The 27,735-nt window shown below is 36.0% G+C and overlaps 1 protein-coding gene across 1 annotated transcript; it reads right to left on the bottom strand.

Annotated features, from left to right (window-relative positions):
* On the bottom strand, positions 8,674-9,120 carry LOC109821043 (glycine-rich cell wall structural protein 1.8-like). Its single transcript, XM_020387236.1, has one exon. It carries the CDS (start codon positions 9,118-9,120, stop codon positions 8,674-8,676), a length of 447 nt encoding a protein of 148 aa, XP_020242825.1.

The raw sequence follows: 27,735 nt of genomic DNA, 5'->3' as shown, positions 1-27,735 counted from the left end.
GTCACTTATTTTAGAGTTTTGCTACAGGGACCCAAAATATGGGACCAATAGGGGGGACAAGTGAGGTGTCCCTCTCCAATTAGATAATGAGTTGGCCATTATTAATGATGGTCAACTCAATATCCAATAAGAAGGGATACCTCACTTGTCCCCCTATCGGTCCCATATTTTAGGTATTTGGGGAATTTTTTCTTATTTTAAACATTAAAAGAAATAAAAAATAAAAGGAAGAAGGCAAGTCAGCTTGTCCTACTTAATTCGGCCACCTCAGCGTGGAGCCTTAATTTTCAGACAAATGGAGTACAGCCGTCTCTTTGCTCCCCGCTTGACTTTATCGGATCCACAGTCAAACAGCCAACCCGGCCTGCGTCTTTTTGGCCCTATAAATACACGAGCCCTCACGTTCACCCTCTCCATCCAATTTACGGGGTAGGGAAAAAAAAGGAAAGAAAAAAAAAAGAAGAAAAAAATGGAGGGATTAATACCATTGATGATCCACGCAATCAAGAAGAATAGAAATCGAAGCAAATACAGGTCTCTATCTGATGGATCCAGCAGAGGAGGAGGAAGTAGCAGGAAGCCCCTCGTCGTCGAGATGTCGAATGATGGATCCTCCCATCACAGACGTACCCGATCCGAGTTCTACCCTCCGCCCGCTAGCTCAATCGGATCGGATTTTTTGTCGTCGGATGCGCCCCGGTTTGGTCCCTCTCGGAGCTTGATAAGGGACGATCCGAGGCGGATCAAGGGGGGTTCTTACGCGAGGAGAGCTTAATTTAATGATATCTGATTTAAGCTGTAAAAAATGTGTTTGGTTTTTAATTTTTTTTTTTTTTTCTGTTTGTTTCATTTATTAACGTAAATCAGTAAAACGTTTGGTTTCTTAATTTTGTAGAAGTTTTGGTCCCTGTATTTATATTATTTTATTGTTTGTATTTTCACCTATTGAATTTGAGAAGGTACAAAGAGAATTCAATAACTCGATTCTTACTTACAATTAAAATCAAATTTTTACTAATTAATTCAATCATCAAAGTTTATGCTAATCCCACTCATACGAGGCTTTACGTACTCAGATATATTTTTATCATGAAAATTAAACCAAAAAATTAATGAATATTGACTACTAAAGCGACAAACAAATATGTCCATGGAAATCTTGATGTCATAATGACTTTAGGAAAAAGGTGCCATTGGAAAAGTCATGGCAGACGCGGAGAGTTGAAAAAAATGGCAGCGGTTTAGGTATAAAAATTGACTGTATGTGTGTTGGTTTTGGGGTGTAGACCCAAACCTCGGAACAAGTATAAATTTTCTAAGTCTGAATATCAAGCGAACTTCAGTTCAGGCGAACTTAAGTTCAGGAGAAGCAAGCGAACTTCAGTGCAGACGAACTTCTGTTCAGGCGAAGCAGACGAACTTCTGTTCAGGCAAAGAAGGCGAACTTCAGTTCAGACGAACTTCGCAGAAAAACAGATTCCTAATCTGTTTCGGTTTTAGGGTTTCCCTATAAATAGGGAACCCTGGCCGCCTTTTCCAGTGCGTTTTTCTGTGCGTTTTTCTGTGCGATTTTTTGAAGTAGACTTTGAACGCCCTGAGAGAGATTTCAAAGAGAGAGATTGCTCTATTGCAAGCTTTGTAACCTTCTTCAATAATCAAAGAAATTCTGGTATGGCTCCCGAGGACGTAGGCACGTTTGCCGAACCTCGTTAAATCTGGAGTTCTCTCTTTTATTCGTTCTTTCATACTTCTTTGTTTTACTGTGATTTCTTTCTTGTTATTTGCTCGTCACAAGATCCGGAGGTCACGTTACGTGGAGGTTTTTTGACAGGTTGTCGAGATATTGACCCCAACAACTGGTTTTAGAGTTAGGTTTTGGCAAAGATCTATGTGAGAGCTATTGCAGAAGAAAGTAAATCGAAGATTGAGAAGTTTGACAGATCAGACTTCACCTACTGGAAGTCACAGATGGAGGACTATCTGTACCAGAAGGATCTTTACCGTTCATTGATGGGCAAAACTAAGGGAAAGAAGAAGGAAAAATTAGAAGAGGACTGGGAAATACTAGATCGGAAGGCTCTAGGACAGATCCGATTGTCGCTCGCCAAATCAGTCACCCACAATATATTAAAGCAGAAGACGACGGTAGGGCTTATGGAAGCACTCGCGAAGATGTATGAGCAACCGTCAGCCACAAACAAGGTGCATCTCGTCAAGACGCTATTCAACCTTAAGATGACAGGTTGTGTGATCGCAATTAGCAACTCGGCGGGAAGAAGAAGTTGAAGCTAAGCGAGGTTGTAAGTATGATTCTATCCGAGGAGGTTAGAAGAAAAACATCCAAATTAAAAGGTTCAAGTTCAGCCCTAGATCTCGAGCAGAGAGGTCGAAGCCATAATAAGGGTAACCATGATAGGAATCAGTCAAAATCAAAGAAGAAGAGGTTGAACTCGAAGGTGAGGCCTATCAAAGGAAAGTGTTGGAACTGTGGTTGGGAAGGCCACATGTTTTTAGTCTGCAAAGCGCCAAAGAAGGATACAAATGAGCAAGAGGCTCATATTGGGCAAGATGCATTGATCTTTGCTATGGACAGTGATTCCGATTCATGAGTTATTGATTCGGGAGCCTCATTCCACACCACTGCTAATAGGAAGTTTCTTCAGAACTATGTAGCAGAGAACTTTAGGAAAGTATACTTGGGGATAACGAGCCTTGCAGTATCATGGGAAGAGGAGATGTGCAGATTCAGATGGCCGTCAGACATGTACCGAAACTGAAGAGGAATCTTGTTTCAGTCAGCCAGCTTAGAGCAGAAGGCTATGTTTCGACATTTACTGGAGATTCATGGAAAATCTCTAACGATACTATTGTGGTTTCCCACGACAACAAAATCAGAACTCTCTACCTAACTTCACATGCGAGTGACACCCTCGCGGTTACAGCTGGCAAGGAGAGTGCAGATTTGTAGCACAACAGGTTGGGACACATGAGTGTGAAGGGTATGAAGATTCTACACTCACAAGGAAAGTTATTCGGCATCGATTCAGTGGAAGTTGGTATTTGTGAAGACTGCATCTACGGGAAGCAGAAGAGGGTCAGCTTTCAGAAGAGTGGAAGACCACCCAAAGCTCACAAGCTAGAGCTTGTTCATACAGATATATGGGGTCCAGCTAGCGTATCTTCTCTTGGCGGTTCGACGTACTTTGACATCTTTATCGATGATCACTCGAGAAAGGTGTGGGTATACTTCATGAAGCACAAGTCAAACGTGTTTGGGATCTTCAAGAAGTGGAAAGCCATGATGGAGAACGAGACAGATCAGAAGGTGAAGTGTCTGAGATCAGACAATGATGGAGAATATGAGCTGGAGGAGTTTAAGAAGTTCTATGCTGTGAATGAGATTCGTTTAGAGAGGACTACTCCAGCAACACCATAACAAAATAGCATTGCAGAGAGGATAAATAGAACATTGACAGAGCGTGCGAGGAGCATGCGTCTATATGAAGGTCTACCTAAGACGTTTTGGACAGACGTGGTGCATACAACAACTTATGTGATTAATCATGGGCCATCAGTTCTATTAGATTTTAGGATTCCATAAGAGGTTTGGAGTGGCAAGAAAGTTAATTTCTCACACTTGAGAGTCTTTGGTTGCGCGACTTATGTTCATATCAGTGCAATGTCAGGGACAAGCTAGAAGCTAAGTCACAGAAATATACATTCATTAGATACGGTATTGATGAGTTTGGATATCATCTGTGGGATGATAAGAACATGAAGATCATTAGGAGTAGAGATTTCATATTTAATGAAGAGGTGATGTACAAGGACAGGGATAATACCAAGAATAGCCAAAGTAGTGGGAGCGGCACTAAGAATGCAGGTGGATCTGAGTATATTGATTTGGAGGAACTTCCAGATAGGGGAGATAATGTCAATCTTGACCGAAGAACGGATGAGACTCTAGGTGCAGAGACTACTACCCAGGGCTAGGAGCTTAGGAGGTCATCCAGGGTACCCAAACCGAGTCTCAGATATCTTTCGTCACAAGATTACTTACTTTTGACAGGTAGCGGAGAACCAGGAGAACCAGAGTGCTATGAGGAGGCAATACAAATTAGTGAATCTCAGCAATGGGAGCACGCGATGCAAGAAGAGATGGATTCTCTCAACTCCAATGAGACATAGAAATTAGCCTAGCTATCTGCACAGAAGAAAGCCTTACATAACAATTAGTTGTGTAAGGATTCCAACAGCGAGAAGGAGTGGATTATACGGAGATATTTCCCCTATCGTGAAGCTTACAACAATTAGAGTGATGTTGAGCTTAGTACCTACTGAAAATCTCTACATTGAATAGTTGGATGTGAAGAATGCCTTTCTTCATGGTGACTTGGATGAAAAAAATCTACATGAAGTAACATGTTGGTTTTATACAAAAAGAAAAGAAAGGGATTGTGTGTAGGCTCAAGAAGAGGTTATACGGTTTGAAACAGGCTTCAAGACAATGGTATAAGAAGTTTGATAACTTCATGCAAAGCAATGACTATAGCAGATGCAATTCAGATAATTGTTGCTACTTCAAGAGGTTCGAGTCCAGCTATATCATGTTATTATTGTATGTTGATGATATGTTAGTTGTAGGACCGTGTTTAGAGAAGATAAATAAATTGAAGAAGCAGTTGACAAAGGAATTTGCCATGAAGGATTTGGATTTAGCCAAACAAATTCTTGGGATGTGAATCAGTCGGGATGCGGCTGAAGAGATGTTAAAGTTGAGTCAGGCTGAATATATTGAGAAAGTACTTCAGAGATTCAACATACAAAATGCAAAGGTTGTTGGCACACCTCTTGGAATTTAGTTCAGGTTATATGAAGAGCAATCGCCCAAGACGGATGCAGAGAAGGAGTTCATGACCAAAGTTCCATACTCATCAGCCATTAGTAGTCTCATGTATGTGATGGTTTGCACGAGGCTGGATATCACCCATACAGTGAGAGTTGTGAGTAGGTTTGTAAGCAATCCGAAGAAGCAGCATTTGGAGACCATGAAGTGGATATTGTGATACTTGAGAGGGACTGCAAATATGTCACTGTATTTTAGGAGAAAGAAATTAGTACTGTAGGGATACATGGATGCAGACTTTGCCGGTGATCATGATACGAGGAGAAGTATCACGGGTATGTTTTTACCTTAGGGTCGACAACAGTGAGCTGGGTCTCACGTCTGCAGAAGTTTTGATGTTGTGCACGACTAAGACAGAGTATGTCATAGTAACTGAAGCTAGCAAGGAGATGATTTGGTTAACCGGATGTCTGGAAGAGTTGGGTCTGAAGCGGGGAAACGAAGTTCTTTATTGTGATAGCCAAAGTGCTATACAGCTTGCCAAGAATCTAGTATATCATGTCAGAACGAAGCACATCAATGTGCGTTACCACTTCATACACTCGCTGATAGAGGACAGAAAGTAACAATTGGAGAATATTTTGGGGAGCTAAAATCCTGTAGATATGTTAACGAAGACAGTGACCATCGAGAAACTAGAGTTGTTAGCAACTTCAATTGACCTTCACGCGTAGGAGATGAGGGCAGAGCCACACTAGGAGGACAAGTAGGATCACCAAGAATGATATTGATTGAGGAAAGAAATTCTCTGGGTAGGAGAAGGTGCTTGCTAAGTGTTTGGTGGAAATTTTGTGAAATAAAAATAAAAAAATGTGTTTGATTTTATTCTCTCTAACTGCTTAGAAAAAGAATGTTTACAGCTCTCTCAATCTTAATTACAATTTAGATTTTCTGATTACAAAAGAGAAGAGAATTGATCTGGATCCTTCCCTTTGTTTAAGTCTGGATTCTTCACGGTGGCGATGGAGTGCCTTCCTCGAATGCTCGCGTCGAGTTTGTTCTCTGTTGACGATTTGAACATCTTGTTTCACTAGAACGTGGTCTTCTCCTCACGATTTGACGCTGTGGAGAACTTGCAAAGCAAGTTTTAAAACTCCGAACGAGTTTAGAAGAACTTGCAGAGCAAGTTTGAAACTCTGAACGAGTTGATAACTCAGAGCGAGTTTAAACTCTTGAAAAAGAGTTAATATGAACTGAAAAATAGGTTAATAAGCTAAGGAAATGCTCCAAGAACTTTGTTACTGTAGGAAGCTCGAAGATGATCTTCTGCCGAGAAGATGATCCGAAGAAGCCGATCTCTAGATCTCCAAGATACTCCAAGATCCAAAGATCCGAACTCAGTTGAGTTTACTCCTATTTATAGGGGATTCAGGGGTGTAACCGCCATCTTAATTCACTCCTAAGTGGGGCTGAATGGAGTGTAATCGCCCCCTTAAACTGCTGCCCAAATCGTGGAAAAAATAGTTTTAAAACCGTTCAGTTCGTGCTTTGAATGAGTCAAACGCCAGTTTGGGCATTCTTGGTCCGAACTCTGTGTTTTAGACTTGAAACAAAGAGTTGGGCCTATTTTTGGCTGAAAACATCGTGTTCGCACAGCGTTATAAATCAGAAATGTAGAGTTGGGACGCAGAGATAAACTCCACGTTTTGAGTCCATGAACTCTGCGTTTTTTAATTGGAGCATTAGGGATGACATCTGCGTTTTGACTCTGAAACGCGGGCATGACCTCTGCGTTTTGATGTTGTAGCATAGAGATAACCTCTGCGTTTTGATGGTGTAACGCAGGGATGACCTCTGCGTTTTGATGTAAAGAGACCATTAATTTGTGGTCTCTTTTGCTGGAGCGTTACAAAGACCGTCATCTTGTAATCTTCATCATGGCTCCTTAAAAATATGAGAGTCGTCAGATTGTAACTCTCGATGTTGATTGTGAAGGCTGTTGAACTAGAGTTTTTATCGGTTGTTGTGAAGGTCGTCAGATTATAACCTTCATCGATCTATGTGAAAGTCTTCAAATTATAACCTTCTAAAAGTTGTGAGATTGTAACTTCCATCATCCGTGTTTGATGAGGATCAGCTATCTACAGTGATTTTTAGACAGCCTATACTAAGATGGCTAGAGTTCAAGAGAGCTTGTTGATGGATGTTTGGTTTCCAAGTGGGAGATTGTTAGTTTTAGGGGTGTAGACCCAAACCTCGGAACAAGCAAAACTTTTCCAAGTCTGGAAATCAGGCGAACTTCAGTTTAGGTGAACTTAAGTTCAGGCGAAGCAGGCGAACTTCAGTTCGGGCGAACTTCAGTTTGGACGAAGCAGGCGAACTTCGTAGTTTAGGCGAACTTCCCAATCTAGTTTAGGTAAACTTAAGTTCATGCGAAGCAGGCGAACTTCAGTTCGGGCGAACTTCAGTTCGGGCGAAGCAGGCGAACTTCGCAGTTTAGGCGAACTTCCTAATCTATTTTGGTTTTAGGGTTTTCCTATAAATAGGGTACTTTGGCCGCCTTTTCCTGGGCATTTTTCTGTGCGATTTTTTGCAGTAGACTTTGAACACCCTAAGAGAGATTTCAAAGAGAGAGATTTCTCTTTTGCAAGTTTTGTAATCTTCTTCAATAATCAAAGAAATTCTGGTGTGTCTCCTGAGGATGTAGGCATATTTTCCGAACCTCACTAAATCTGGTGTTCTCTCTTTTATTCGTTCTTTCCTATTTCTTTGTTTTGCTATGATTTCTTTCTTATTATTTACTCATCACAAGATCCGGAGGGCACGTTGCGTAGAGATTTTTTGACAGGTTGTCGAGATATTAACCCCAACTGTAAGGACCATGAATTTTCAATACTAGTTAAAATAATTTTCTAGTATTTTAAAATATTTAATTATGATTTTTAAAAGAGTATTTGTATTTTTATTGAATTTCTACAATTTTCTATGATTTAAAGTCTAAGTTTTATATTTATTTAAATGATATTAATATTTATAAATTAATTTTATGCGGTGAAAATTTATGTAATTTATTTGTTGCATTATCGATGCTGTTACATGTTATTTTAAATAATACGTTGTATTATTTTTATTATTACGTACACTTTCATATAATATGTTGTATTATTAATTACGTATTATTTGTATAATTTGCTGTATTATTTCTACTGTTATATATTATCTGTCGTATTAGTATAACTTGTACGTTTTACTGTGTATATAATTATCCCATAATTGATTGATTTTAAATATAAGTAAATATATTTTATTTATTAATTATTCTCGTTTAATTATACAATATGGGTATATTTTGACTATTTCGTATCAACTGTTGTATTAGCACAACATGTAGGTTTTTAATTGTAGGTAATTATTTCGTAATTAGTTTAATTTTTTAAATACCGTAATTATTTATTTTAATTATTTTTGTCTTAAACCCTAACCAAAACCCTAATATATAAATATATATATAAATCCTCTCTTCCTCTCTCTCGTATTCAGTCCGCCGCCACCCCCTCTTCTCTCTCCTCGACCCCGATCTCCGCCGCCTCCACCTCGTCGGCCCGACCACGAACCCTCACCCGCCGCCGACCTCAACTCCGGCCACACTGACCAGCCACCCGCCGCCCAAGCTCGTCGGAGCTTCGCCTCCGCCAGCCCCTCAACCCCGCGTCTCCCTCTCGTCATCAAGCCCAAGACCCGACCTCCACCGCATCTCCGCCAACCCCGCTTGACCGCGCCGGCCAACCCTGCGCGCGCGTTGCCGAACTCCAGCAGCCGTGGCCCAGCTACCCATCACCGCCTGCCCCAGCTCTCTCAACCCACAGCAACCCAACTCCTCTTCCACCACCACCCGCTATCACCTCCTTCCCTCCTTGACAGTTGCCTGAGCCGCTCGTCCAGCAGCCCTCGTCGTCGCCTGAACCATCCTCGTCGAGCTCCTCATCACCGCCTCCGCCTTCACCGCCGCCACGCCCATCTCTCACAACGAACAACCACCAACACCCCTGTAACCGCCCACCTTCAGATCCGCCTGTCGTCGTCCTCTTCCTGCTGTTTGCGCCATCCTCGACCCCTCCTCCATTGCCGAGCTCCGACCATCTCTTTCGCGCTGCTGCCCTCAGCGTTGTCACACGCCGCTGCCTCCCTTGTAGTCGTAGCTCTCGACTCCGCCGCACGCGTCGTTGAAACAGTGAGCAGCGAACATCGACAACCTCCACCCGTTTCAGACCCATCGTATCGCATCCGCATCAGCACCGTCGCCTCATCATCAGACCACACGGTATCGCAGGCAAGATCCCGTTGCTTAGTTGCCATTCTTTACATTTTAGATTGTTATGAATTATCTGCATAGTTTGAATTGTGAATTGTTATTATCTGTGTGGGACTATTGACGGTGATATTAAATGATTTCAAATGATAAATTAATGTTTTTATAGATTAATTATTATTATTATGAGAAATATATTTTAAAAGAGTTACTTTGGAAAAATGGTTTAATTTGAATTATTATAATAATAAATAAGTTGAAAGAATTTATTTTGGAAAACGGGTTAGTTTTGGATAATTATAATGCTAAATAATTTTAAAGGATTTTTTTTGGAAAATGGATTATTTTTAAAGGAATCTAATTTTTTGAAAAGATTATTCTTGGAGTTAATCAATTTATGATCATGATGATTGGAAATTGCGACATTTCATGTGAAATTATTTGATAGTTGTAGTTCCATCTTGCACTGTTATTAGTAGTTGTTCACGTTTCCTGTTTACGATTCATGACACTGTTACATAGTATTCATGGCATTTATACATTGTTATAGTTGAGAATCGCGAGTATTGCTTGACCATAGTGACCCGTGAGATATGAGTTGTTGACTTGGATTTGGGATGGGAAGGTCTGGGTTCATGTTATCAGATATGTTGTTGTTTATTTCCAGGCTCGCACCAGTGAATCGTTTCACTCTGGGATGGGTCTGAGGAGCAGTGATCGGATGTGTTTATTGTTTATTTCCAGGCTCGCACCAGTGAATCGTTTCGCACTGGGGTGGGTCTGAGGAGCGGTGATATTGTTATTATTGATTATTTTCAGGCACGCACCAGTGAATCGTTTCGCACTGGGACGGGTCTGAGGTACTAGTGAGATGTGGTTGTTAACCAGATATCCGATAATGTGAACTTTGACTCTGTGTGAGATGTGAACCAGTGACCTGTTATACGATGGCTAGTTACATGACTCGTTTCTTGGCTAAGTATGAATCTTGTGAGATGTAGATCAGTTGTATTTCTTTCATACATAGATCAGGATTAATATTTAATTATCTACAATTTGAGACATATGGTATATACATGAGGGTTTCCTTGTTTGGATTATTTCGCTCGACGTACTACGTCTCGAGTTGTAGATTTTTAAGTATTAATTTCATCTAGTGTATGACCTTGTGACTTGGATGATTTCTGATCGCTAGCTGCATGATCGTCTTGTTACTTGATTGATTTTATTGGATTTCCGTTGCATGTTTCTTTATCATTTCTGTTGTTATATCGTTTTCGCATTGGGTTTTCGTTCGCTCTATTTGGTTTGTGGGGTCTTGCCATGTGCCATGCACCCTGACGTACACCTATTTTCTCTGGTGTACGTCAGACTTAGAGGAAGAACAGGTCCAGCTAGAGGATTCTCAGTAGGAGTACCCTGTAGACGGAACAGAAGAAGGAGTCGAAGACTATTCTTTTAGTTTTCTTTTGTAGCATTTCATTTTCCGCTTGATCATTGTATTTTATTTCTCCAGTATTCTTTTGTTCAATTCGTATAAAGGCACGTTTGACCTGTATTATTATGTCTCGGATGTTATCACATTTGTGATATGATATTTTTATTCTGAGCTTGTCTATTATATTCTTGCTGATTGTGATCGGGGACCTGTGACTTCGCATTGTATTTATTTCTAGACGCTTAGCTTATTGGATTGAGAAGAAAAAGAAAAAGAAAAAATAATAATAGTGTATATTTCTTCTCAATCTAATACGTCGCGGGCTTGTTCATATTCCGATTCCCGGGTATTTTGGGAAGCGGGGCGTGACACCAACAATGTGTTAATTGTGACTTTGAAATTTCTCTTTTTTTTATGGTGGGGGTTGGTGTAAATTTGAGGTAAGGGGGATAATTTTGTAGACTTTACTTTATGGTGTTATTTATTGGGACAATAGGATTGAGATTTTACTTTAAGATGTTATTCATTGGGACAATGAGATTGGAAGAATTACTAACATTTTTTTAAAATTATCTTATTTCTATACAAACTTTCTATTCCAGCTCCAAAAATTACACATTCTTAACTTTAGGACAATCACGTGAAAAAGTGGGATAATTTTGAAGCATTGATTTATTAAATATCTAATACATGTCAATTGTACATCATATATAATATATGTTAATTATATCACATTATGAAATTATGCTATAACCTAATATAATAAAATATTATATAATATTATCTAATATAGCATTATTATATATTATTATTACCTATTAGTTAATAATATTTCATATATTATAACATTAGTATTGTATTATTATAATATTACTTTATATTTTGTAATATATATTTTGTTCAATAAAAATATTATTGTAGTATTTTTACGATATAAAATATTATATTATAATTTAGTGTTTATATATTTAATATAATAATATATTAATTATAGTATAATTCAATTTTATATGATAATATATCCTATTATATAGAATATTTTAATTTATATAATAATTTACTATTTTCTATTACAATTTATCATCTTAATTAATAGTCTTAAATATATATTCACTATTGTGGTAGTTATAATATTAAATAATATTTTATTGCTACAATAAAAATAGTAATAATCTACTATATATTAAAGTGATATTATATATAAAATTAATATAATATAATATATTAATTAATAATATTCTTTTAACTAATAATATTGAACATATTAATAATATATCATGGTTGTTATAAATGTTATATTTTAATAAGAAGTCATGTCATCAATTATCCCATTTAAATTATAGTACTTATATAAAATATAATATTATATTTTTAATAATAATATGATGTTTTAAATAATAATTTATAAAATAAAAAAATATATTATAATATTTATACTATATTAAATTAAATATTATATTATTGAAATATTATATATTAAATATATTGTTCCTATATTATATCAATTATCATATAATATATCATAATATTATAATATTTTAATTAATAATATTAAACATAGTTATAATTAATTAGTAATTATAACATAACATATTATATTTTAGTATAAAATAAAATAACGTATTATATATAATAACATACTAAATAATATACTAAGCCAATTGAATAAATTAATTTTGACTTAATTGATAAATAAATATTATATTTTAATAAGATTTCACATCATCAATTATCCCACATGAATTGCTAAATTAAACCTTTAAATTGTCTCATTATCCCAACTTGTCTCAATTTACTTCGCTCAAAATATCCTAAAAAGGATAAAATTATTTAATTAGAATAATTATCTCAGTTAATCCCAACTTATCCCAACTAATAACCCCTCCAACTTTTCTGGTATTTCTTTGTGAGTATGTGATCTCCTTCATTTTTCCCTAAGGGGGGGTTAGTCACCTAGAACTTAAAATTAGAACTGAGATAATCTGTGGGATAAAATTTTAAGGTGTTAGTCACATAGAACTAAACCTAGAACAAAATTTTAAGGTGTTAGTCACATAGAACTAAAACTAGAATAAAATTTTACAGTGTTAGTCAAGCAGAACTTTAACAAAACTAGAATTGGGATAATTGTACAAAATTATCCCACTTTTTTTATTTTTCTATACAAAAATGAGAGTTCTAGTCTCTCAAATTATTCCAAGTTTTAGCTTGGAACTATGTGGTAAAAAACTAGAACTCGTATTTATTTTGTTATTTTTTATTTTTTTCTTTACTTATTTCCTATTATGGTTATCACCATCATTAAACCATCATCATCATAATAATTGTCAATATCTTATAGTCTAACCAAAAGTTATTTAATAGTAACGAACATTCTTGTAAGCAATTATCAATTAATAATAGTAAGTTTAAAATACATAAATAGTATTTATATCTTCAAAATGCATAAATATATACTTCATGATTATAAAAATTTATCCCACGTTATTTTATCAAAAATATCCTGCTTCACAAAATTGTTCCTAGTTATCCCACTAAAATATCCCACTAGCGAAATATTATTCCACTTTAACAATTATCCCATTTTGCATGAAAATGTCCCAATTGACTAACACCCCCTAAAGGTGCACATTTTTGTCTAACTGTGTAGGTACGCTTTTGGTTTGTTTAAGTACAACATTAATTGATGATGGGAAAACCATAAGGACCCTCAAACACTAAAAAAATAACATATAGAGTAAATTACAGAGCTTTAAGAATTTTGCACTAGATCCCAATAACTTTCAAGATCACACTAAACCCTCAACGTACAACTTTTAGAATTGCAGAATGCTGCCAATAAATTTTCACATATTCCAAATAACCCATAAATTAGAACCAAAAGACAGCATATAAAGGCAATTTGAAAGTTATTAGGGGTTTAGAGTAAGTTACCTGAAAATCTAATAGAAAGCTCTCTCTCCATATGATTTAACTATAGGAATAAAAATCCTCCAGAGGGTTATTTATGTAAAAGTATAATAAGTACAACGCAGCTTATACATTTCTGTTAATTTTAAATCAGTTTAATCAGTTAAAATCAACACAAGTAGCTAAAAATATCATAGTGTAATTTGCATATTGAATGCAATCAAACAATAACCGAAGCAATCACCAACGTAGAAAATGATAATTAGATATATTTACCATACTACTTCTTGGTGTATGATTTCTACAGACTGGCGTCTACAAGATTTGTTGCATTCTTCTCTATAGTGATTAGAGGACCTAGAAATAGGATAGTTTTAAGGCATAGCTGACGTGGCATTATTCGTGTATGATTTCTAGAGTTAGGCGTCTACAAGATTATTTTTTTAGATTTAAATCTAATTGTGAGCACATATGATTAATCATTGTGTATTGATATCCTTAAGGATAACCCACTTAAAGTGATCAATCAATTTGGGTTAATAGGTATTTAAATAAATCATGGGCTAAATGTGTAGATACCAGGTTGTAATTATAATTTGATGATGGGCCAAATTATAAAAGTACAACAACTATAAATAAGGGGTTATGGTCCCTAATCTAGGGTTACACTCTCTATTCTTTTAATCCACATCTAAAGATATTCTAAAGGAGAAACCCTCAAGATTAGATATCAAACCCTAATTCAGATCCGTGCAAACTTGTTATGGATTCAGATATTGCTTCCGCTCTCATGTTTAATCTCAATGAATTAATCATGAATGGAATTTAAGAACAACAAGTGGTATCAGAGCCTCTGTGTTTAATTCTTTGTGATTTATGTTTAAGATTATGAAATTAGGGTTACTTTTGATCTTAATCCTGATTTATTAAAATCTGTTGATTCATGGCACTGTAGCATGCACGAATGAATAGTAAAATGTTATGCTTTGGTTTCTGTTTTCTTACGGTTCAATATGGATCAATTTGGCTATTTGATCCATATTGTGTGCATCTTTATCAATTTTGGATTTGATGGATTCAGTTTGGGGATTAAACTCAAACTTCAGTTTGGTGATTTAATTTCGGGTTGTTGGATCTGATTTATGGATTAAATTCGAAATTAAGAACAACAACAATTTTGGTTTAAGCCTTCATTCGATTCTCTTCTCGCCGGCGATGATCGTTGGCAGCCACGCTGTCAAAAATGACGGCGGCGGTGGCATCAGGAAGCCCTAGGGTTTTGAAACCCTAGGGTGCGGGAGCTCAAGCGACGGCGGCGACGGTTAACTTTCGAAACCCTAAGGAGTGAGAAAAGATCGTGCGTGAAAACATGCGGAAATTAAGGAGGTGGTTACCTCAAATTTTGGTGAGGCTTGAAAGCTTCAAAAGAACTCACGTTCGTTCTCTAACGAACCCTGCGTTCGTCGAATCTTGCGTTCGTCGAATCCTGCGTTCGTCGAATCCTGCTTTCGTTCCCAAAATGAACCTTGCGTTCGTTCCCAAAGGCGAACTTCGATCCCAAATATTTAGGCGAGCTTTCGAACAGAAGGCGAGCTTGAATTTGGGAATTTTGGCGAGCTTTAAGATTTTCGTGTGCCTTCTTCAACATATTCGTCGACTTTTGAGTTGGGCGATTCTTTTCTGTTGCGTTTGAGAAGAAGCACAACTTATATGGTCTTTTGGTTATGGGCCTCTTAATCGCCAAAGCCCACTTTAGAATTCTTTGGGCTTGTAATTAAATATCTTGTTAATCCTTTTTAAGGATGAAGGCCTAATGATTTGGTTATGGGCCTGTGTCATTTGATTCAGGCCAAAGCCCACTAAAGGATTATTGGAATTTTTCAATAAATTCAACATTATAGGCCTAAATTTATTTGTTTTTCAGATCGAAGGGCTATGTGGAAACAGGCTGAAGTCCACTTAGTTTTATTTTAAGTTCGGTCAGAAACAAATTAAGTCTTGAGCTTAAGGATTATTTGAATGTTTAAATAATCCTATTCAGATTATGGGTCTATAACGATTAAGTTATGGATTATTTGATTATTAAATCAAATAAATTTTAAGTTGTAGGCCATAAAATTTTAATGGGCCTATCTATGGTTAATTAAAATAGAGAAATCTATTTTAATTGCTTAGCTAACTTTAGAAATTCATTTAATATGAATTAAATTCGGTAATTAATCAATTATTTAATTCAAATAATATGACAATAAGGTATTAAGGTTGTCTATCATTTCAAATGATTAATTAAAACAAGATGTTGCCAAAGTAACCTCTCTTGTGTAGATTGCTCATGAGGGATGTTAGATGGTTGTGTGTATGTTTTCATGTAAATATTTAATCGGTCCAAAGGAAGGTTATTATTTATTTTTTGATTGCATACGCATCTGCGATGATAAATACGTGACGATTATAATGTTTACATGTGGATAATGAATCGATCCAAAGATAGTTTCATTATTTAACATGCGTTATTGTCAGTATTTGATCATTGCAACAAGGTATCACTTGCAATTAATATTACTGTCCAAAGACTTGATATTAATGTTGTGCCAGATATCTTAAGATAGGATTTGTCATTATTTGAATGTTATTGATTACTAATTACAGTTAATAATGTGAGCATTTTTTGTTTATTTCAGCTAATGCATCTGCTGCAATAATTTCTGCTAACATCAACTCAATTCCCATGCTCAATGTGACTAATTTTAAGGTTTGGAAAGAGAACATTCTAATTGTTCTTGGCTGCATGGATTTAGACTTTGCATTAAAAACTGAATAACCTCAACCTCTTAATGCGGATAGCACTCCTGATGCAAAGAAAGAGTATGAGAAATGGGAGCGTTCAAATCGCATGAGTCTAATGATCATTAAGCGTGGCGTTCCGGAAGCCTTTAGGGGTATAGAATCCGAATGGATTACTAAGGCTAAAGATTTCATTGCCGAAATTGAGAAACGTTTTGCGAAAAACGATAAGGTAGAAACAAGCACGCTTTTAGCACGCTTGATTTCGATGAAGTATAAGGGCAAAAGAAATATCAGAGAGTACATTATGGAAATGTCTCATATTGCTTCAAAACTCAAGGCACTCAAACTCGACCTATGTGATGAGTTATTAGTGCATCTGGTTTTGTTATCTCTTCCTGCATAATTCAATCAATTTAAGGTCAGATATAACTACCAAAAGGAGAAATGGACTCTGAATAAGCTCATTTCATACTGTGTGCAAGAAGAAGACAGGTTGAAGTAAGATAAGACTGAAAGTGCTCATTTGACCTATGTCTCTAAGGATAAAGGAAAGAAAAGAAAGAATGATAATGAAGCTGCTAAGGGTCTTGTTCATAAGAAACAACATAAGGATGGTCAGGGTTGTTTCTTCTATAAAAAGTCTGGACACATAAAGAATGATTGTACCAAATATCACGCCTGACGTGCTAAGAAGGGTATGTTCCTTACTTTGGTCTGTTCTGAGGTTAATTTAGCTTCAGTACCTAGAAACACTTGGTGGTTAGACTCTGGTGCTACTACTCATATAAGTGCTTCTATGCAGGGCTGTCTGAGCTACCGAAAGCCAAGTGATGGTGAAAGATACATCTTTGTGGGCGATGGTCAATCGGTAGATGTGAAAGCAATTGGGTACTTTAGATTGTTGTTAGGAACTAGTTCATATTTGGATTTAAAAGATACTTTTATAGTACCGTCTTTTAGACGGAATTTGATTTTAGTTTCTGTATTGGACAAATCAGGTTACTCTTGTTCATTTGGAAACAATCAATTCGGTTTATCTTTTAATTCAATTGTTGTGGGAACTGGTTACTCGAGTATTTATGATAACCTATATTTGCTTGATACAATTGCTTCTTATAATGAATCTTTGCATGTGGAATCACGTGGTACTAAGCGTAAATCAAATAAGGAAAATTTAGCGATATTATGGCATAAGCGCTTGAGTCATATCTTAAAAGGTAGAGTTGAGCGCCTTGTGTCTGATGATATTATGGATTCCCTTGATTTTTTAGATTTCAATGTATGTGTTGAATGTATTAAAGGAAAACAGACCAAAGTGAAGAGATTAGGTACCAATAGATCTTCGGATGTCTTAGAATTGATACATACAGATATTTATGGGTCATTTCCTAAAGCATCTTGGAATGATCAACAATATTTTATATCATTCATAGACGATTACTCACATTATGTGTACCTATATCTCATTCATGAAAAATCTGAGTCTCTGGACATGTTCAAAGCTTTTAAAGCTGAAATTAAGAATCAACTCAACAAAAGAATTAAAACTGTTAGATCTGATTGTGGTGGTGAGTATTACGACAGATATGATGGTTCAGGTGAACAACGTTAATGACCATTTGCTAGATACCTAGAGAAATACGGTATCGTCCTACAGTACACCATGCCGGATTCACCTAGCATGAATGGTGTAGCTGAAAGACGAAATAGGACTCTTAAGGATATAGTAAGAAGTATGATTGCTCCTTCTTCTTTACCAGAGTCACTCTGGGGAGAAGCACTTAAGACAGCAGCTTACATTCTGAATAGAGTACCAAGTAAAACAGTTATTAAAACACCTTATGAGCTTTGGACTGGTCGAAAGCCCAGTTTAAAGCATTTACATATTTGGGGATGTCCAGCTGAGGCAAGGTCTTATAGGCCAAATAAAAAAAAATTGGACTCCAAAAAACAGTTAGCAGCTATTTTATTGGGTATTCTGAATGCTCTAGGGGCTATAAGTTTTATGATCCTACACTAAGGAATATTTTTGAGATGGGGACAGCAATATTCTTTAAGGATGTTGAGTTTGGGGGAGAAATAAAGTTAGAGACATTGCTTTTGAGGAGGAATTGGCTACAGACCCAATCCATACAGTTACCTTTGATAATATTCTGGTTCCTATACCTGTTGTTGCTCAAGAAGTAAATCTGGAACCTCAAGATGATAATGTTGAACAACTCCCTGTTACAGAAGAACAAACTCAACAACCTCAAGAACTAGTGCCATTAAGGAGATCCATGAGAGAAAAAAGAAATGTTATTCTGGATAATTATATTGTATTTCTCCAAGAACATGAGGAAAGTAATGGAATGTTGGAAGATGATCCAATCAATTATATTGTATTTCTCCAAGAACATGAGGAAAGTAATGGAATGTTGGAAGATGATCCAATCAACTTTCTTCAGGCCATGAAAAGTTCTAACTCATGAGGAAAGTAATGGAATGTTGGAAGATGATCCAATCAACTTTCTTCAGGCCATGAAAAGTTCTAACTCGCAATAGTGGATTGATGCAATGAATAAAGAGTACAAGTCTATGCAAGACAATAAGGTTTGGGAACTTGTCTCATTGCCAGAAGGTGCAAAACCAATTGGTTGTAAATGGATATTTAAGACCAAGCGGGATGCAAATGGTAATGTGGAGAGGTATAAGGCACGTCTTGTAGCTAAAGGTTATACTCAAAAAGAAGGCATTGATTATACAGAGACTTTCTCTGAGTTCATCGAAAAACTCTTTTAGAACAATCATGACGCTTGTTGCTCATTATGATCTTGAATTATATCAAATGGATGTTAAGACTGCGTTTCTCAATGGATACATTGATGAAATGATCTATATGGTGTAACCAGAAAACTGTGTCAGGAGACCCAAAGAATATGGTTTGTAAATTAAGAAAATCTATTTATGGACTCAAGCAAGCTCCTCGTCAATGGTATCATAAGTTTCAACAAATAATTATCTCGTTCGGTTTTGAGATGAATGTTGTTGATGACTGTGTATATCATAAGTTCAGTGGGAGTAAATATATTTTTCTGGTTCTGTATGTCGATGACATATTGCTTGCTACTAATGATATAGGTTGTTGTACAAAACCAAGAGATTTCTATCAAAAAATTTTGAGATGAAAGATCTTGGGGACGCCTCTTTTATATTAGGAATCCAGATACATCGAGATCGTTCTCGAGGTATACTTGGATTATCACAAAAGAGATATATCGATAAAGTACTCAAAAGATTTGGCATGCAAGCTTGCAGACCAGGTGACACCCCTGTTGCTAAAGGAGACAAGTCCAGCCTCAATCAATGCCCTAAAGATAACCTTGAAATTTAAGAAATGCAGAAGATTCCTTATGCTTCGGCTGTAGGAAATCTAATGTATGCTCAGGTATGTACGCGTCCAGATATTACGTATATTGTTGGGATATTAGGCAGATACTTAAGCAACTCTGGTATGGATTATTGGATAGCAGTCAAAAGGGCTATGAGGTATCTTTAGAAAACAAAAGATTACATGCTCACATACAAAAAATCAGAACAGTTAGAGGTCATTGGGTATTCGGACTCTGATTTTGCTGGATGCCAAGCTAGCAGAAAGTCTACATCAGGCTACATTTATATGTTAGCAGGAGGAGCTATATCATGAAAAAGTGTTAAACAAACACTCGTAGCTTCCTCCACTATGGTAGCAGAATTTGTAGCTTGCTATGAGGTATCAAATCATGGAATATGATTGTGAAATTTTGTCACTGGACTGCGTATTTTGGAAAATATTGAAAGACTACTAAGGTTATTTTATGATAATAAATCTACAGTTATGTATTCTAATAACAACAGGAGCTCAACTAAGTCAAAACATATTGACATTAAGTTCCTGGTTGTAAAAGAAAGGGTATAGAGTGGACATATATCCATAGAGCACATTAGGACAAACTCCATGATAGCAGATCCTCTTACTAAAGGATTGCCACCCAAGGTCTTTCAAGAACACATTGCTCATATGAGCGTGGTGTTATTCGAGGATATCATGATTTAGTGAGAGTTTGTAATTTTCTGGTGCTTTGTGTTTGGTTGTATTGTCTGATCAGAATAAAATATTCAGTTAAGACACTCTGTTTTTATTATGTTTGGTTTTGACCTCTCTAAAGTTTAAGGTAGGACCAGTTAAAAATAGACATGTATTGATCACATTGCATGTAATTTTCATGCTGCACATCCATGTTTGATCTATGTCATTTGATTGCATTGGTTTTTGTGACCATTGATGGGTCGAATCACGATAAGTATGATGAAGGCCGCTTTGATCCTATATTGATATAGTCAATGGACGAGATTGTTCGGAAATACCTTTTCAAGTGATAGCAATTTTGAGCTCATAAGGTTATACACACTTAAATGAATCATATGGTGTCCAAGTGGGAGATTGTTAGATTTAAATCTAATTAAATCAAATTGTGGGTACATATGATTAATCATTGTGTATTGCTATCCTTAATGATAATCCACTTAAAGTGATCAATCAATTTGGGTTAATAGATATTTAAATAAATCATGGGCTAAATGTGTAGATACCAGGTTGTAATTATAATTTGATGATGGGCCAAATTATAAAAGTACAACAACTATAAATAAGGGGTTATGGTCCCTAATCTAGGGTTACACTCTCTATTCTAAATTATAAAAGTACAACAACTATAAATAAGGGGTTATGGTCCCTAATCTAGGGTTACACTCTCTATTCTCTTAATCCTCATCTAAAGAGATTCTAAAGGAGAAACCCTTAAGATTAGAAGATCAAACCCTAATTCAGATCCGTGCAAACTTGTTATGGATTCAGGTATTGCTTCCACTCTCATGTTTAATCTCAATGAATTAATCACGAATGAAATTTAAGAACAACATATTTATCTTCTTCTATAATAGCGAAGTGCTAGGAGGACCTAGAAATATGACAATTTTAATTGATAGCTGACATGGCATGATGATGTGGCCATTAAAGCTAGGGTATTACAGCTAACTTATATATGGAATAATGGTGTTTTTTATCATATCAGATTTTTATGTCTTCTCTTTCATTCTCAGTAAGAACTCTATAGTTCCCCCCATTGTTTTCCCCAGAATTTTTATCCCACACTCAATATTCTCTTGTTGCGGAGCAAAGAGAGGTACAATGAGGTGCAAGTAAGTGGACATCTTGTGCTTCTTGTTTGATAGGAGAGGAAGAGAGAAAAAAACATATCAATTTGTAGATAACTCATCTGTCAAATTCAACCCACATGGTTGAAAGAATTTGACCCCAAACTCAAAAACTTCAAAGTCCTCATAGTTCAACATTATTTTAAAGGAAAATTGTGCCAAGGTCCCAAAATAAAGAACTTCATGTGCCCCCACATCTGTATTAATTCTCGTATGTATAAGTCCTAAATACCAATGACTTTTATAATTTTGCTTTTTTTTATACTGCCCAAAAACGTAACCCAAAAAATTCTAAAACTACGCCTCCTTTTCTTCTTTTTCTCTCTGTCTTTCTCTTTTTCTCATGGAGACCATAACTACTCCATCATCCTCTCCTATTCTCCTCCTCTCACCTAATCTTACATTCCTCCTCTCTCTCTCTCCCTCTTACTCCTCTTGCCCTTCAACCCCGCTGTCTCCCTCTCCTGCTTCCTCCTCTGCTACTATCGAGCGTACCCTCCAACCCCGTCATCTTAGGCAAGCATTGAAAAGGTTAGAGGAGGAGGAAAGACAGTCAGCGAGATGGATGGAGAGGAGCATGGAGAAGGAGTAAGGGAGAAGGAAGAATAGGTCGAGCTCATCAAGCCAGTGAGGTCCACGGTGATGGGAGATTAAGGGAGATCGGGAGGGGGTATGGATGGATTTGGTGGACTATGGTCTGCAAGAGGCGTAGAAGACAGTAGGAGATGAAGGTTAGGGTTAGGGCTCATATCTAGTGGGTAATAAAGGAGGAGGAGGAGGATAATGAGGATTTTGGGACATATGTATTATTTGTCAAAATGCTTATGAGGTGGATGAGTTGGCTTGCAGGTTAAAATAATATTACTTGGGCTAAAAATTTATGAATGCCCATAGAGTGTTTGATGAAATGCTAAAAAGAGATGTGGTTTCTTTGAATGTGATAATAACATGTATGTGCAAATAAAATATTGATATTGTCATGTAGATGTGTCTATATAAGCATCAAAATTACACAAACTTTTTATTCTATGAGTTGATCGTGAACTATTGAAAATTAGTTATGAACCTTACCTGTTAATTTTAGTCATTACATGTTAACTATATCCAGTTCCTGTTAAGTTTAGCTAGTTCCTATTAACTATACCCAGGACATATTAACTTTAGTCATTACATGTTAACTATGTCAAGTACCTGTTAAATATTTTTATATATGGTCACATTAGCTCTAAGATTGGTTTGCTTATTAATTATCTATATGAATTAACAATTACTTTTAACAGGTACATGTTATGGCTAACAGTTATATGTGCTACTTAATTGGAATAGTTTACAGTTAATATGTACATGTTAACATATACATGTGATACTTAACAAGAAACAATTATAATGAATAGGTACATAGTATAATTAACATGTACTTACAGGAACAAGTTATTTGGAGTAGTATCTCCTCTCCGAGCTCGCTGTCATCTTCATCTTGGTTCTTTAGAGTAGTATGTTAAGTGCGCCTATGATATGGTGGTTTGGAGGTTACTTGTAAATTGTTTGATGAAATGCCAAATTGATATGTTTGAGTTCTCTGCAAGTTTAATGCTTCGATTTGGAAATAAAGTTTAGTTTTTGTAATGCACGACTGTGTTGAACTAGAATTTTATGTCCCATGCTAATGCTATGCGAGTTATCATGTCATTTAAATGCAAAGGACAATACATAGTTTTGACTTTGAATGCACAATTATGTTCAATTAGCCAGTATTATTTGTCTCGTATGTATTCAGCTTTGGGTTATATTGTTTTTATTCTTTTGCTTAAAGATGAGTAAAATTTTCTTGTAGAATTATCTTCGTACTGATTATAATCAATATGTACTGGCTAAAGTTAACATGTTAACAGATAATGGGTATAGTTAACAGGTACTGGCTAAAGTTAAAGATTTTGGATATAGTTAATAGGTATGACAATAGTTAACATGTATCAAATATAGTTAATAGATAGATACTTAAGTCAAAGAAGATCATTCGATGCCAAAAGGAAGCAAATGAACGCGCAAAATGACGAAGCGTGCGAAACGACAAAACAGCGAAGTGAGATAGCTAGAGTTGTTTTGTATTGCGAGACAACATTATGTGTCTCACACTTCGAGACACATCCTTGTGTCTTGCAGGTCGAGACACACAGGGTCTCTCGCACAGTGAATCTCCCAAAACATGTTTTTCGATAATTTCTCAGGATTTGTGCGGTCCACTAGCTTCCTAACTACCTTAGGAACATCCTCAAATATGGAAAAGTCATTACTAACTGAAGATACACCCAACTCATGAATTCTTATCCTCAAACACGACATTTGAAGCCTATAAATATCCCCCTGGCATCCTTATGCACGAGGGTTGAGCGGGCTGAGGAGAGACTGACAAATTAAGAGCGGAGACCCACGAATTTCAAAGCGAAAGCCCACAAATTTCAAAGTGAAAGGCAAGATCTTAGCAAACTTCATGCATAAAGAGGAAGGTTTTGAGAGATTTGTAGGCCTTCACCCCTTTCCTTGAGATCAAACATCACTTTGATCTCGAGAAGAGCATTTATTTCACATCGCTAAGATATTTACTTTTGTTCTTGTTTTCCACTTGAAACAAGAACACCGAACCTTCTTCACGATCAACCCAGATCTGTGAATCGGTGGTCTACGAGCTAACGCATCCCTGACACAGGTAAAGATCTCATACAAGCAGCAACTGATAAACAATCTCTACGTGTGTTTCTAGGAGATCCTCTGTTTGTTTCTTTTGTAAGGAGAAGTCTTATAAAAAGACTCATTCTTGTGATTCCGTTGTATCGATAAATGATTGTAATGGATTCTACAAAGAAATTGATTTTCAACGCAAACACATGTGCGATCATTCAAATCTACTTCAACCATGGGGAAATCATACACCTCATACTTTCCTTTAGTAGAAGGATTAGCAGAATGACAATGTGATTGCTCATTGATCTGAATGAGGTGCTCTTCTACAGTAGGAACAAATGTTGTGGTCCACTTGTGGGATGCCTCCTACCTTTTAAAACTCATCCTCATAATTTTCTTACGAATATTATCAATTGTTTGGGTAATTGACAAATAACGAGCTTCTTTGATCCAAGAATTTAATGACTCCGCTAGGTTTGATATCAACCATCCATATCTACATGTATGTTAATAAATAGTAAGTATAGAGGTACATATATCTAAATGATTTGCACTTAAAATTTTGCATAAATTAAAATATTAACCTCTTCCTAGGAAAATAGCAATTAGCCCGATTTTCTAGACTCATCCTCAACATTTCATTGTAGGCAATCTCTGATTTGTTCTGTAGCTCGTTGCATTCATTGTTATAGAAATGAGTAGTGTATGCATAAGCAACCCTCTTCATAATTTGCACACATTCATCTCGTAAAGCTGGTATAATGCCTTTCTTTGACAAGTTATTATTAAAATTAGCCAAAAGATGATGAATACATAAGAGTGATATGACCATGGAAAGCATTTCTTTACGAAATTCTGAAGTACTTTGTCCCTATCAGAGATTAACACCAGCTCATCATCTGGAGTATATGGATCTTTATCATTGAAGAGAATATCTTGAATGTATTCCAAAAACCATTACCAATTACTCTTATTCTCCGTCCCGCATATATAAATTGCTACAGGAAACATTCCCCATCTTCATTTAGAGCAATTACGACAAGTAAGGTTCATTTACACCTATAAAAGGGAAGAGCAATCATGAAACAATGTTACCATATTTTATTATGAAGAATGGTACACTAATGCAAGTTTTGATTAGATTGACCTCTACCATAGCTATCAAAAAGACGTGTACCATCCAAGAACAATATTCGCCTACATCCCTCCATAAACCCCTTCCAACAAGCATAATAAGACACAAATACTCTTGTAAATCTTCCATCTTCATCCTCTAAGTGAACAATTGATCACGGATTAGTTTCCATAACTTTATTCTTATATCATTGGAGTTTGTCATATGAATATTTAGTATCACCATATAATTCACGTTGAGCTAGCTCTTTTCTCCACCAAATTCTATGATAAGGAATGTGAAAGTACCCTAGAGGGGGTGAATAGGGTAATTGATAATCTAATCCGATATTAATACCAAATTAAAACTAATAATAAATTATCCTTGCAATGATGATATACACAAAAATATAAGCAATGATATACAATGAAACAATATGACAATAGGTGATATAAACAATAAGAGCAAGATAAAAAATATGCCAAAGTCAATCACAAACACAAAGATATGATCATGAAGTTCGATCAACCCACGACCTACGTCTCCGCTCCTCACCTCGTGAAGATTCTCCACTATATCACAAAAATCTACACAATCGGTTTTCAAAGTTCACCGAAAATTTTTACAATACACACGTTGTCAATCCCACAAGCCACACTTCTCTAAGTGTTGGACTACCCGTGTTACCTTACTCAAGTGTTTGGATTTACCACATCTCCCTAAGCTTTACTACTAACCCACTCCTCTTGGAATTAACTCTGTTCTCTCTCCAACCACTCCTCTAAGTGTTCTTATGTATTACAACGTGTTTCAACAATAAGTGCAATATAAAGAATTTGTTCTCCAAGATAATGAGAACGAATATTAAGCTCTCTCAATGAAAACACTCTCACAACCCAAATATACAATATGTGAAATACTTAAGCTCAAGAGGTTGTGTGTGTATACAATGAGTAAAAATAAAATTAAACTCAAATAAATCTAGCTTATAAATGATAATCAAAATATAAATTAGCTAGAGGATGAGTTTAGAAAAACTTCTCTAAACTAAGAGATGATTTGAGATTTGAGGATGGACTCCTCAAAAATGAAATTGAGATTCTTCTCTTTGTAAAATTTTCTTCACATAAACAAACACCCTTAAACTTAGAAACAAACTGGTGAAACAATCTTATAAAAACTCTAAATGAAAAACCAAGTCTTGAGGTCTATTTATAGTCACTCAAACAAAGCAACCAAAAACTAGCCATTACAGCAAAAAAGTGTAGATCAGTCGATTGGTCAATTTCATCGGTCGACTGATAAACTAACCGTTGACTAATTCTAGAAAATAACACATAGTCGGTCAAGTGATAAAACCAATCGGTCGACTGAAAACACTCTGCTTACTTGACTGATTTAATAAATCAGTCGACTGATAAGACTGAAAAATTATTTTGGTCGGTCGACTGGTGGAGCCGATCGATCGACCGATAGCTGATTTTTTAAATACTTAAACTGCTAAAAACTTAATTTTCTAAAATCGATTTAAAATAGCAAATTAACTCCATAAATAGTAAAGCTTAGGGAAATATTTATATATATGAAAATAAACATGTTAGAAAAGAAATATCATTTCCCGTTTGTGAAAACTCGATATTTTGCAAAATCATCAAAAATACGGAGTCATTAAATGCTCGATTTTGATGAACTCATTCCAAACAAGTTTTGAGATAGATTAATAGACTTTTTGAAAAGATGAAAAATGATATCATTAAGTCTATAATTTAAAAACACAATATATTCTCAAATTGATGTATGACACGATAAATCGATAAAACGTGTACATGTATGATTTGAGCTTAAAGTATAAACACATAAAGTACACAACTAAACTAAAAATACTATACCAAGCTAATGATCTTCATGATGCTCAATCTTGGTTGTGGGATTAAGCATGATAGTGAGACGTTGACTTGAGTGTAAGGGCTTCATTCCGAATATCCACCAACCTCAAAAATATCGTTGTTAAGGCGCAAATCCAACCAACCTCTGACATGGATTCATGTTGGAGGAAAACACAAATACTAGAAAATAAGATTAGAAATTGTTTGTTAATTATAAAAACTAAATTAGAAAGTAGGCTCATGAACATGAGTCCTAACAGAATACCCAAACCAAATTCCATTTTAAGTTTCTTCTGAAAATCAATTGGGCGATAAGTGTGTTATTCCTTCAAGATGGATTTGAGATGATTAGCATTACACTTACGATATGCCCGTCTATATCCTTCCTTTCCTATGCTTCCTCCCAAACAACAATGAGAACTACAAATTTTTTTACATAAAATCGATCATTATCTCTACGACGGGTGCAATGAACCATCCATTCATAGTTTGCAGCCTTGCATTTTGTTGTCACTCTTTTGCGTTCAT

Source organism: Asparagus officinalis, chromosome 8 (genome assembly GCF_001876935.1).
Source record: "Asparagus officinalis chromosome 8, Aspof.V1, whole genome shotgun sequence".
In the NCBI taxonomy this organism is placed as follows: Eukaryota; Viridiplantae; Streptophyta; class Magnoliopsida; order Asparagales; family Asparagaceae; genus Asparagus; species Asparagus officinalis.
The sequence above is the reverse complement of the archived record's forward strand: the minus strand, read 5'-3'. Positions and strand labels throughout refer to the sequence as shown.

What these genes read in the sequence shown, in the direction of transcription:
- LOC109821043 (XM_020387236.1), bottom strand. Translation starts at nt 9,120, where the DNA reads ATGGGTCTGAAACGGGTGGAGGTTGTCGATGTTCGCTGCTCACTGTTT.